Genomic DNA, 13,403 nt, shown 5'->3' on the forward strand with positions numbered 1-13,403 from the left:
TTTGGAGAAGTTTTTATTGTTTAAAAATCATAATTGAAGCTTCAAAAACATACAACCCAACATGTCCCAACTCCAGACCCTAGTCCACACCCTAATCCGCGGTTCTGTCGTCCCCTCCTGCTGCCCACACCACCATTAGGCAGGGCTCTGCTCCAGGAGACTGCCACCCACTCTCCTAGCCAGTTTATTGCCACCAGCTACAGAGAGGCATGGTAGCAAGAGGGGATAGTTGGCTCCCAGCATCTCTGACCCTTGCACATGTGCAGTCTGTGAGCTGTGTGTGGGAAAAGGAGGAGGCCAGGTTCCCGGCAGAGAACCCCTGAGTGAAAAGACAAAAGCCAGTCTCCACTCAGCCCACCCCTCCCCAAGCCCTGGCTCAAGGGAAGCTGTCGTCATCATCCTCCGCCATCTCCTTGGCAAACTCCAAGTCCTGCTGCTCTCGCTCACGCCGTTCCTGTGGAGAAAGGGGCTGTCGGCTTTACCCAAGGGAGGGGCTGCCCTGCCCTGCCCTCCAAATCCTTCCCTGCTTTCCTTTGAGAAGGTCCACCCTTCATTCTCGCTCACCTCTGCCGACTCCAGGTCCTTGTTGTAGGATTTGGGAGGAAACCGCATGGCCTGAAAACAGCAGGTGGAGAGAGAAGCAGGAATCACTGGCATGCACACTGCCTGCTTCAGACACCAACATCTGAACATGGTGGGCCATGGTCACCCTCCTGTCCAGGTGGGAAGTTATCTATGCATGCATGCATGCAAGGCATGTATGTATGTATGCATGTATGTATGTATCTCTCTCTCTCTCTAAAGGCCGGCTGGCCTCAACCTCAGAGATCCACCTGCCTCTACCTCTCTTTAGTGCCGAGACTAAAGGTGTGCACCACCACACCAGTTTACTTTTTTTTTTAAATATTTATTTATTATGTATACAATATTCTGTCTGTGTGTATGCCTGAAGGCCAGAAGAGAGCACCAGGTCTCATCAGAGATGGTTGTGAGCCACCATGTGGTTGCTGGGAATTGAACTGAGAACCTTTGGAAGAGCAGGCAATGCTCTTAACCTCTGAGCCATCTCTCCAGCCCCACCACACCAGTTTAGAACTGAATTCTACCAGATGTCAAAGGTGAGGCATAAAGGGCTTCCCACATCTGCACAGCACACTTAGTCAGATTTGAACGGTGACAGTAACACCCTGGTTCCTGGGTGAGGAGGAAGACCAACCAAGTCAGTGTCTAGGTACAGAGGGGTTAGAACCTTCCACGGAAATGCTGCCCCATGATTTATACAGGTTAGCCTGGCCAAGTGCTCCATGGTGTGCAGTGATAGTCTCAGTAGTCAATCCCTGAAGAAGGCTGGCCAGGCAGCAATTGACCATGTTTCACAGGCAGAGGCAGGGGCTATGGAGCCTTGGCTGAGCCCTCTGTCCTACAGCCCTGCTGCACATCAGTGATTTTCAGACATGGGCTAGGAACTGGGTACTAGTCAAGTACTAGGCTTCCGTGAGGAGTCTGGGGGAGGGAGGGTCATAAATGGCAGCTAGCCCAGTCAGTAGCCAAGGGCGGCTCACCTTGACAGACATGTTGTGGATGTCCAGGCAGAAGGAGATGCGCTGGTGGAAGGCTAGCTGGGGTTCCCGGGTAGAGTAGATATCAGTCATCTCTTTGGATTGAACGTAGCCCTTCTCGTGATTGATGCTGGCCTCAATCACACCATCCCGGATAGCCTGCAGGCTCCCAGAGGGAGGAAAGGTCACCTCCTGCGCTGTTCTAGTCCTCTATCCTAACACTCAAGCCCAGACTCATTTTCTTCCTGGCAACCTCCCGGCTTTGCTACAGTTACTGGCATTTCCTGATGAGACTGGTTATTGCCATACCCTCTGGCGAATTCCTTTCCACTCCTGCCCCCTGTGTAAGAGGCAGGAAGGGCACATCCCACCTTGGCGACAATGAACTCTGCATCCTCTGGACTATCCAGCTGCAGCTTCTGGGCAATGTCCGCCAGGGAGATGCGGGAATAGGAGAGGCTGATCATGCGCACACCTGCGGGGGGAGCAATGGGTGGGCAGGTGGCACGATGGGTCACCATCCACCTACCCGCGAGGCTGCCCGTGCCAGGAAGAAAGTCCACCTGCACCTGTGCAGACCCCAACCACACCTGTCTTAATCACATTGTGTCGCAGTCGGATAATTAGGGTGTAGGTCCCGTCTGTTTGAAACTTCTCTCCAAACTGATCCAGGACTTGGTTGAACTTGGCAAGATTTCCTGTCCTAACAGCTGTAAGGAAACAGGAGCGCTTTAGCTGATGTAAATGGGCACACTCACCAGGCCCCAGGGCAGGGCTCTGGGAGGGCAGCCCTTACCTTGGGTGAGAAGGAAGTAGGGCATGAGAGAGCGCTTGAGGGAGGGCTGGCGGAACTGCAGGCGGTCTGGGATCTCCCCCAGCAGGAGCTCCACCACAATCAGAAGCTTGTGCACCTGCGAGGGGTGTGACAGGGAGCTCAATGGACAGTAAGCATGTAGATGGGGAAATGAATGGGGCAGAGAGGGCAGAAGTGTGATGCACACAGTCAGGTGTATCTTTATTCCTGGAAAATGTCCAAAAATGGATTCTGATCATATTCATCCTCCATTCCCTTCCCCTAATTCCTCTCAGATCTACTCCCAAAGTTTGTCTTTTAAGTTTTGGTGGTTTTTTTTTTTTTTTTTTTTTTTTTGAGACAGGGTTTCACTGTTTAGCTCTGGCTGTCCTGGAACTAGCTCTGTAGACCAGGCTGGCCTCAATCTTACAGAGATCCACCTGCTTCTGCTTCCCAATGCTGGGATTAAAGATGTGCACCAACAGCACCTGGTTATCTTCTTTTTATTATTTATTTATTATGTATACAATATTCTGTCTGTGTGTATGCCTGCAGGCCAGAAGAGGGCACCAGACCCCATTACAGATGGTTGTGAGGCACCATGTGGTTGCTAGGAATTGAACTCAGGACCTTTGGAAGAGCAGGCAATGCTCTTAACCTCTGAGCCATCTCTCCAGCCCCCGGTTATCTTTTAAGGTTTACGGTAGAGAAGCAGCTCCATTAACGGGTGCTAACTAGCCGTTATCTACTCCTGAACAGAACGATTGTCCCCGTTTACCAGCAGTACCAGCACCCAACAGTTCCAGTGCACACTCTGGGGCACTGTGACACCCATCGTTAATCCCAGCATTTGGGGGGCAGAAGCTAGCTTCATCCACACAGAGAGTTCCAGGCCAACCAGGGCTAAATAGTGAGACTCTGTTGAGAGAGTGTGTGTTGGAGAGAAAGACACTTCTTTGTAACCAGGGTCTTGCTACACAGTCCCAGTGGGCTCAAACCTGCAGTGCTCTTCCTGCTCTTCCCAAGTGCCTGAGCATACAGCTGCACCTTCCAGCCCAGCTGCAACCTATATTTTAGTTTCGAAAGGGGCAGAGCGGGGGACAGACCCTCTCCTTAAACACACACATCCCAGGCTTCCTCATCAACCTAACCCTGGTCAAAGACCCCAGGCCAACTCTTAGCACCATCCTGCCCCAGATGCTACCGTGAGGAGCCATGAACCCTTACATCTTGTTTGAGATACCAGACTTTCCGACGGGGTTCCACCAGCATGTGACACACTATTGCACTACCTGTAGCTGTCGTGATTTTTATTATCTGAGGCACGCGCTTACAATACGTAGTTCAGGTCGGCCTCAAACCTGCTACCTTCCTGCGTCAGTCTCCTAATTACCTGGATTACTGTGTGCCTTAGCGATTTTTAAAAGAAACTTTAGCATGTGACTTACAGTGTGAGCAACATTCCAGGCTGCTCATGTGTCTGGAAATTCCTTTGTGTGAAAATTCTAATATTCCAAAAACCAGTTCAAATTTAAGATTTCTTATTCTTTAAAACCAAGTGAGCCTAGTCCGAATGGAACGCCATGCTCTCTGCCACTGCCCCTGCTCACTCACTGACAAGGGGACAATGGAGGCTGGTGCCATGCTGCGGCAGGAACACAAGCCTATAGCTGGAAGAACTGGGTCCCAAAACTGGGCTCTGATACTTTACATAGGCCCATGGTCCTTGGAGGCAACATTCTCTCTCCCTGAAGCATCGCTACCGAGAGACGCCCTCTTCATCCTTGTCGCTCACAGTGCTGAACACCAAGGCCGATCCAGAGGCCTTTCGTGTCTGAAGGCATGAAGTGGCCAAGGTTTCTGTGCACAGGAGCCCTCAGCTTTGTGAATTATGAGACTGTCTGGATTTCCAGGCCACAGACAACACTCATCAAGTCAGGCACTTAAGGGTTCAGGTAAAAGCCTGGCATTCTCAACACGAGCCAGGCCATGCCTAGAATAACTGCTCAGAGTGCTGGGGAATCAGGAACATTCCAAACCCATCTCAGCATGGGCAGCCGCAGAGGAGCTGAACTGCTGCTGGCTGCTCTGGCACTCACAGCTGGGGCAGCTGCAGGGATAAGGGTCAGGAAGTGCAAGCTCTAGCATAGGGAAGCAGACCTAAGGGTACCAGATAAGCAAGAGAGGGAGGGCAAGGAGGTTGGCTGACCGTCTGTTTGAAGCCAACAGCTGTGTGCTGTGGGGCCTTGCGCAGGGCATTGGTCATCGTCCTCCGGGCTTCAGAGTACTCTAGCTGGATAGCTTTGATTCGGCCTGGACAGGAGAGGAGAGTGGGTCAGAAGAGTGTGTGGGGATGGGTGGGGGGTGGCTCAGCCTTTAATCCCAGCATTTAGGGAGGCAGAGGCATGCGGATCTCTGAGTTTGAGGCCAGCTTGGTCTACAAAGCAAGTTCTAGGACAGCCAGGAAAACCCTATCTTAAAAAACCAACCAAACAAAGCCGGGCGGTGGTGGCGCACACCTTTAATCCCAGCACTCGGGAGGCAGAGGCAGGCGGATCTCTGTGAGTTCGAGACCAGCCTGGTCTACAGAGCTAGTTCCAGGACAGGCTCCACAGCTACAGAGAAACCCTGTCTCGAAAAACCAAAAAAAACAAAAAAAACCCAACCAAACAAACAAAAAGTCAACGTCATTCACCATAACCCTTGGCTTTAGAACAATGTAAGCTTTTTTTTTTTTTTTAAATATTTATTTATTACGTATACAGTATTCTCTCTCTCTGTGTGTATGCCTGCAGGCCAGAAGAGGGCACTAGACCTCATTACAGATGGTTTTGAGCCACCATGTGGTTGCTGGGAATTGAACTCAGGACCTTTGGAAGAGCAGGCAATGCTCTTAACCGTTGAGCCATCTTTCCAGCCCCCAGTCTAAGCTCTTGCTTGCCTGATGATTTGTAGAGTAGCCCATGTGGAGGCCTTGACTGTGCTAATCAAACAAGCTTTACCCGATCCCTCCCATGAGGGATGAGTGCTGTCTGTGCCAAATGCCCAACCCTGAAAAGTCTGCATCAAGGAGCCTGAGCCACCTCCTGCTTTGTGGGTGGGGACCCCTGCTTACCTGTGTAGTAGAGGTACCTGGCCCACTCGTTGTTGTTAGCCTGTTCGGGGAAGACAGACTTGGACACTAGTTTCTCAGCCTGGTCATACAGGCTGTAATGTAGGTAATTCCGAAGCAAGAGGTTCAATAGGGTAGCCTGTCCGTCCGCATCATGCCGGAGGGTGGCTGTCCGGAGCCGGGCATGCAAGAAACTTTGAGAAGGAAAGCAAAGGGGTGTCAAACCCTCAAACCATGTCAGATGTGGTGGGTCACATCTTTGATCTCAGTCCTTGGGAGATAGAAGCAGGTGGGTTTTCTGTGAGTTGAGGTCAGCCTGATCTACTTGTCTAGTTCCAGGACAGCCAGGGCTACAGAGTCCCTGTCTCAAAGCCAAACAACACAGAGTCTCAAAACACAGCTCTGCACTGCCTGGCTCACCACCCGTCCACTCTGGTCGGCACTCGTCTAGAAGCACCATCCCAGAGAGGACAGCACCTGTGCTTTACAGCGGAACAGATGGGGAAGAAGCTAAGGAGAAACTGGGGGAAGAGCAGCAGGCAGGCAGGAGGCAAGAGGGGACTGGCTTCTTTCCTTTCGTCCCTTGGTTGTGAGCCCGAGCCTTTGGCAGCTGAGCTGTCTCTCTAGCCCCAGTTTTCCATTTTCTTTTTTTTAAAAAATATTTATTTATTTATTATGTATACAATATTCTGTCTGTGTGTATGCCTGAAGGCCAGAAGAGGGCACCAGACCCCATTACAGATGGTTGTGAGGCACCATGTGGTTGCTGAGAATTGAACTCAGGACCTTTGGAAGAGCAGGCAATGCTCTTAACCTCTGAGCCATCTCTCCAGCCCTCCATTTTCTATCACACTTATATGTGTGCACTCGAGTGCCAGCGTGTACACAGGGCACAGGACAACTTCCAGGGGTTGCTTCTCTCATTCCACAACCTGGGTCCTGGGGATCAAATTCAGGTTCTCAAGCTTGGCAGCAGGTATTTTTACCTACTGAACCATCAATATGGTTGAATTTCTTTTTAATTATTACATTAAAAATTGTGTATGGGTGAGTGTGCACTGGCGCAGCTATGGAGGTCAGAGGCCAACTTTAGGGAACCAGCTTTATCCTTCTATTTTGTGGATCTCAGGGACAGAGCTCGGTTGCTGGACTTTTACACACTGAACGGTTTCACCAGCTGCGATGGATTCTAAACAGCCAGGTCCTCACAGGACTAAGAGGTTACAGGGAAGGACAGACTGAGGAGGTTGTCTTGTCTGCCCAAGGAAGGACAGGAGGCAGCATGCTGGCAGAGAGGAGAGATGAGTCAAGGAAGAAAGAGGAGAGTCAGTTCAGTTCTCAGAAATGCCATGAGGGCTCTGGCTTTTCTAAAGGGCTGGAGCTGGGGTGGCAAAGCAGGTTTTGAACAGAAAACCAAAATATTTCTAGCATGTCCTTTCACCCCTCACTCCTTAGCTTTGGGCTGACAAAAAAGCCAGGGGACAGTTTGTTAAAGCCCAGAGGTTATCTCCACCGCTTACCCAGAATCTCAACTCCCCCTCTTAGGGCATGTTAGCTATTACCTGCTGGATATCTGTGGTGGTCTGAACAAGAATGTCCCCACAGGCCCATATATTTGAATGTTTAGTCACCAAAGAGTGGCACTATTTAGAAAACTTAGAAGGGTTAGGAGGTGTGGCCTTGTTGGAGTAGGTGTGGTCTTGTAGGTGGAAGTGTGCAACCAAGGTTCCAAAGACCCAAGCATCCAAGCACTCAGGAGGCAGAGACAGGAAGATCCCTACATTTGAGGCCAGCCTGGTCTACAGAATGAGTGCCAGGACAGCCAGGACTACACAGAGAAACCCCTCAAATAAGAATGCAGCTCTCAGGTACTGTTCCAGAGCCATGCATGGGGTCATAACAACAACGAACTAACCCTTATGAGTTGCCTTGGTCACGGTGTTTCTTCACTGCAACAGAGCAGTGACTGAGACAGGACCTCACACCCACTAGTCCCTCAACTGTGTAGTAGTGATGACCTTGGCTCTCGTACCTGCGCACCACATCCAGCTTGTCCAGGAACTCATAGACCCGGGCATGGTAATAGTAACACTTTGCAGCTACGAGGTCCAGGGCTCGGCGGTTCTGAGTGCTGATCTTCTGCATCAGGTCATCAGAGATTTTCTGGGCCTGGTGGGTGGGGGCACAAAAGAGAACCAAGTGGTAATCCCTCCAAAGGTCAAAGAGGAAATATCACGAGCCAGCAATTCTGCTCCTAGGTGTATATCCAAGAGAACTGTAAACAGTTACACACAAAAGTCTATAAACAAATACTATTACCTGCATCATTTAAAATAATCCAAGGATTTCTTGGCAGCTGAAGAACACTTAAAAAACCAAGTGTGGGGCTGGAGAGATGGCTCAGCGGTTAAGGGCACTGACTGCTCTTCCAGAGGTCCTGAGTTCAATTCCCAGCAACCACATGGTGGCTGACAGCCATCTATAATGAGATCTGGTGCCCCCTTCTGGTGTGCAGGCCTTCATGGAAGGCATGTTGTATACATAATAAATAAATAAATCTTTTAAAAACAAAAACAAAAAACAAGTGTAGTGCTGCATGCATATAAGTCTAGTGCTCGGGAGGGAGGAAGATCCAGTGTGAGGCTAGGCTGGGCTAAAGACATGAAACTAAACAAAAACTCATAATAAGCGCAGAAAGGTATATCCACTGGAATATGCCACAAAAATGTGATCCTCCAGGAGGGCTGCAGCAAGTCTCAGGCCAGCCCAGATGAGAGAGCAAGACACTGAAACAAAACAAAACAAAAACGACAGGCTAGGGTACGGCGTGGTGGGACAATGCTTGCCTAGCAGAAGCACAAATGACATCCTAACTTCCACCTTCAGTTAAAAGTGTAGAATGATGTGCTCACTGATCCACGCTGTGCCATTACCCACTGCAAGATCTTTAAACTTTGTGTCAAGAAGCAAATCTTCCAGAGACAGAAAGCCCATTGGTGGTTTGTGGTAAAGAGGGTGGCATTCGTGCTGGAGCAAGGAACATGCCCTTGGTGTTAGTGCTGATGGCTGTAGAGCCTTCTGTGTAGACAGAAAAACCACCCAACTGTCTACAGAAACAAACAAAAAACAAACAAGCAGGAGTTATAAAGTCTTGTGCGCTGGCATCCATGTGGGTGCTGGGTGTCGACCCTGGGTCCTGTTCAACAGTATCAGCTGAACCATCTATCCAGCCTTACAGAGTTGGCTTTTTTTAAAATGTAATTTTGAAAAATTACTTTTATTTGAGTGTGCATATGCCTTCTATCATTCCTTCTGTCTCGGCCTCCTGAGTGCTTAGGTAATAGACATGCCCCATGCATGGTTAGCTGTCATTTCTTTTTCTTTTCTTGGTTTTTCGAGACAGGGTTTCTCTGTGTAGCCCTGGCTGTCCTTGAACTCAGATATTTGCTTGCCTCTGCCTCCTGAGTGCTGGGATTAAGGTGTGTGCCACCACCAACTGGTTACTATTTCTTAAAGATGTACCCAAGTTTACTCTGCAAATGTGAGGCAGGGTCTCACTACGCAGCCCACACTGGCCCTGAACTCCTATTCTGTCTCAACCTCTGAGCAATGGGGTTGTAGGTGTGCACTGCCATGCCTGGCTTGGGGAGGCGGGATGAGAGGCAGTTCCCAGTGATCCCCTCTACTTCTGCACTGGAGATAACCTCCCAGGAGCATCCCGGGTACCTCTTTGTAGCGTTTGCTGTTCATTAGGAAGATGACCATGAGCAGCTGGAGATAGGCCTCCACTTCGGGGAGGAGAGGGGCTGATGCAGCTTTTCCTGTACGCGGACGGAACTGTAGATCGGCTTCTGTGTCCATGGGCTAGGAGAGGACAGAATTACCATGGAGAAGTGCAGCGAAACCAAGCAACAAGAATTCCCTGGGCACTCACTGTGTGTTTCGACACACACTTACTGAGTGCCCACTATGCACAAAGAAATTTTCCAGGTGCTGAGGATATGAGAATAAAGACAGTCCCTTTTTTTGGAGCGTCAAGGAGGCTGACGACAGAACAGAATAAAGATTTCTGTAATCTCACAAAAAGCTTAACTTAAGGGGCTGGAGAGATGGCTCAGAGGTTAAGAGCATTGCCTGCTCTACCAAAGGTCCTGAGTTCAATTCCCAGCAACCACATGGTGGCTCACAACCATCTGTAATGGGGTCTGGTGCCCTCTTCTGGCCAGCAGGCATACACACAGACAGAATATTGTATACATAATAAATAAATAAATATTTTTTTAAAAAAAAAAGCTTAACTTAAGAACAAAGCGACCACACCTGAGACCACTGCGAATCCTAGCCAACACCCTTAAAGCTAGCCCACTCACTTCTTCTAGGAAGGGTAGCAAGAAGTCTCGAGTGGCATTATTGGAGGTGAAGAAGCCATGCACGGCCTTATACAGAACATAGTGGTTGAGGCGGCGTGACGTGGACGGCAGCATCCGCAGCGCCCTCAGCACAAACCGAGGCTCCTTGCCCGAGACAGCCTTCTCGAGCTGCTTCACGTGCTCCTTGATGTCTGCAGAGGACCAGAGAGAGAAGTTACTGCAATTCCGCTGTCCCTTACCACTCTGGGGCAGCAGTTACCTGGAGCGTCTTACAAAGGGGGCGGTACACATATTTACGCCTTTGGGCCTAAAAGAATTATGCAGTATTTATGGCACAATCCACCGATTTTCAGACATAACCGGAAACAAGGAAAAATACAATTGGGGCAGGGGATAGGGTAGGCATAGCAGAAAGGCACAGAAAAGAAAACAGTTGAGAAACAAAGCAGAAGAAATACATGGAGATTTATCAGAGCTCAAAATAGGGAAAGACTTTGTAAAGAGCGGAAAAATCTCAGACAGACACACAGGACTGATGAGTGTGTCTGTCTATACTACAAAAAAACCCTTCTGAATAACCACGTCAACAAGAGAAAAATACGTGCAACAAATGGCCGGGTTTACATTTCACTTTACGAAGAACTTACAGAACTGATTAAGAGAAACTATGGGGGTTAGAGAGATGGTTCAGCGGTTAAGAGCACTGGCTGCTCTTCCAGGGTCCCAGGTTCAGTTTCCAGCACCCACATGGTATCTCACAACTGTCTGTAACTCCAGTTCCAGAGGATCTGACACCATCACACAGACATACATGCAGGCAAAACACCAATGTACATAAAGTAAATAAATAGATCTTTAAAAAAGAGAGAGGGAGGTCAGGTGGTGGTGGCACACGCTTTTAATCCCAGCAGAGGCAGGCAGATCTCTGAATTCAAGGCCAGCCTGGTCTACAGAGCAAGTTCCAAGACAGCCCCCACCCCCCCAAAAAAAGAGAAAGAGGGAGAAAGATACTACTGGTCATAACTTCAAAACAAAAGTGGACTTGGACAAAAAGCAAAGGACGGCAAACATAAAAGACACGAAGGTTGTATTTGGCAGTATGCAAATACCTGAAAACAGACTTTTTTTTTGGTTTTTCAAGACAGGGTTTCTCTGGAGCTTTTGGATCCTGTCCTGGAACTAGCTCTTGTAGACCAGGCTGGTCTCGAACTCACAGAGATCCACCTGCCTCTGCCTCCTGAGTGCTGGGATTAAAGGGTGCGCCACTGCCCAACAGAGACACTTTTATGCTACTAAATTAGCAGTATTTTTAAATGGAATGGAAACATAAACAGTAAAGAGAAAAGAACATTTATAATGTAAATCAGATTTTCAGGACAACTTAAAAAGCTTTAGAAATGGGGCTGAAGCGACGGTTCAGTGGTTAAGTGCACTGCCGCTCTTCCTCTGGAGGAGTAGCACCCACTTGGTGGCTCATGTCCATCCACAACTAGAGTTCTAGGAGTCAGACGTCCTCTTCTGACCTTTGTGGACACTGCACACAGGTGGTACACTTACAACCACCCAGGTAAAACACACATACACAAATTTAAATTTAGACATGTTTACCCTTTTGACTTAGACATATAAATTCTGGGAAGCTACATTTAAGTAGTTATAAAAGTCGATTAAAAGTTTAGGTATGGAGATGATAATTGCAAAACTACTTAAAAGAGCAAGAACCATGAAAAACTTTAACTGTGCAGTCAAGGGGCAGTTTCTTAGTGGCATCCCCTCACTGGGTGCTTGTGATACCAATGACCACAAACGGCAGCAGCTCCTGCTTATGGAGGGTTTGCGATGTATTTACTATGTGCTGGGCGCAGTTCATGCATTCTACGAAAAGACATAAAATCTTTACATACTAATATCTTGAGTCTAACTGTGTACTGCAGCGATTTCAATGATAGAACAGCTTGAAAACATGTTAACCATGCTTGAATTTTTCCCCGTTACTTTAGAATTCCCAAGCTTCAAATTCTCTGCAGTGAACACAAACCACAATGAAATGTACACACACTCTCGGGCGATGCTGAGTGACAGCTCTGCCACTGGCTACTTTCATTTCAGGTAAAAATCTTTACTAGGCACAGATACTGTTGCCAAGTTTTTAAGTGGGAGTTGATGCAGTCCACACACACACACACAGAAGTACCACTCAAGGCATAATGTGGCTTATCTCCGCGTTTTAAAGTGGTTTCTCATGCAGTTAAGCAAAACGAGAGAGAGAAAAAATTCTAGTAAGGAGCCTGTCCCACTTGAGCCAGAACTTGGGGAACTACTCCGGATCTTCTCACCTCACCCACTTCAAACATGGACAGGATGGACTAAGTGGGAAAAGTAAAATAGCAACTCTATAGAGACAAGAGGATAGGAACCCGAGAACTGGCATCTGGAAGAAAAAAGGTTGGTGGCTTTATAGGAGTTGAGGCCACAGGTAAGCACTATAAACAAACAAGAAGACAAACTCAGGAGTCGAAGTGTGGATGTGCTTGAACTCTTTAGGCGTGGAGGGGGAGTAAGGACCTCAAAAGAGAGGAAAAGAGCAACGGGACAGTTTAGATACTTCAATTACAGAAGGAAGCAAGACAAGGTAGAAATGGCTTTCCTAAGGCGTTCGCTAAAGGAAACCCTCTATAAACGCTCAGCTAAGGGGCCAGTGTACTACTACCCTGGCCTCTTTAGACACAAATACAAACGCTGATTTCTAGGGATCAGCAACGTTTCGGAGGTGCTAGAATCGGTTGGATGGGGTGTACATGGAGTAGATCAGTGGGAAGGACTGAAGAAAAGCCTCGGTGAGACCAAGATGCAAGAGGAAGTATGAGGAAGGCAGTCCGCAGCCTGGAGAACAGGTTCAGTCACCGGCTGGGGTCGAGAGCCGCAGGGTGGTGGGACGGGCACTTCCGACCCCGGCCCCATAGACCGAGGTAGGTGGAGGCTGCTCTGAGGTCCCAGGGAGAAGTCGCATCACCGTGGCCGCTGTCACCCGTGATCGCGGCACGTCCCGGACGCGGGCTCCCGTACCTTCCAAGGTGACAGTGTCCAACTCTCGCTGGGAGTGCTCGGTTGTGGCTGCCTTGCCGTCTCCCTCCCCCGTTGAGCCGCTCCCTGTTGCTGCCTCCTCTTTCATCTCCACATCCTGGGGGGCCGGCGGCGGCGGTTCTTGTTCCCCTCCCGGAGGCGGCTTTGCCTTGTCGGCGCCTCGGCGCCGCGCCGAGCCCTCCTGCTTCATGGCGCCCGGGGTCGCGGCCTGGTCCGGGGACCGAGGCAGGGGCCTCGCCTAAACCCTCACACCAGAGACCAGGCACAGAGCCGGGCCTGCACACCAGCGCGCGCTCGCGTCGGGCCGCACGATGACCGAGCAGCTGCAAACTCCTTCCCGGCGCTGGGGCTTCTGGGAAATGCCAGGCCCGGCGAGCGGATGGCCGAGTCCAGGGAGGGGAGAGAAATCAACAGCCGAGGTGCACGATGAAGGCGGATCTTCCAGGAAGGGGGAGGAGTCCGCAAGAATTTGTGGGGCTTAAGAG

The 13,403-nt window shown here is 49.5% G+C and overlaps 1 protein-coding gene across 1 annotated transcript; it reads right to left on the reverse strand.

The window, feature by feature from the left end:
* Positions 1-13,278, reverse strand: LOC121457080 (26S proteasome non-ATPase regulatory subunit 3). Its single transcript, XM_041665737.1, has 12 exons — positions 12,901-13,278; positions 9,835-10,025; positions 9,191-9,328; positions 7,497-7,633; positions 5,468-5,658; positions 4,562-4,665; positions 2,356-2,470; positions 2,150-2,269; positions 1,931-2,034; positions 1,563-1,718; positions 565-615; positions 1-454 (listed from the first exon to the last, which is right to left on the reverse strand). Exons 1-12 carry the CDS (start codon positions 13,106-13,108, stop codon positions 377-379), a joined length of 1,593 nt encoding a protein of 530 aa, XP_041521671.1. The 5' UTR covers positions 13,109-13,278; the 3' UTR covers positions 1-376.
* Between the last annotated feature and the right edge of the window lie 125 nt (positions 13,279-13,403).

The sequence above is a fragment of the Microtus oregoni genome, unplaced genomic scaffold, assembly GCF_018167655.1.
Source record: "Microtus oregoni isolate MIOR12 unplaced genomic scaffold, Mior012 000015F_ref0000493, whole genome shotgun sequence".
NCBI lineage: Eukaryota > Metazoa > Chordata > Mammalia > Rodentia > Cricetidae > Microtus > Microtus oregoni.

Bases quoted from the DNA above. Each gene is read 5' to 3' on its own strand.
- LOC121457080 (XM_041665737.1), bottom strand. From the start codon at position 13,108: ATGAAGCAGGAGGGCTCGGCGCGGCGCCGAGGCGCCGACAAGGCAAAG. The intron at 10,026-12,900 runs GTACGGGAGCCC...GGTCCTCTGCAG, and splicing joins GGACACTGTCACCTTGGAAG to ACATCAAGGAGCACGTGAAG. The intron at 7,634-9,190 runs GTACCCGGGATG...CCCACCCACCAG, and splicing joins ACAGCAAACGCTACAAAGAG to GCCCAGAAAATCTCTGATGA.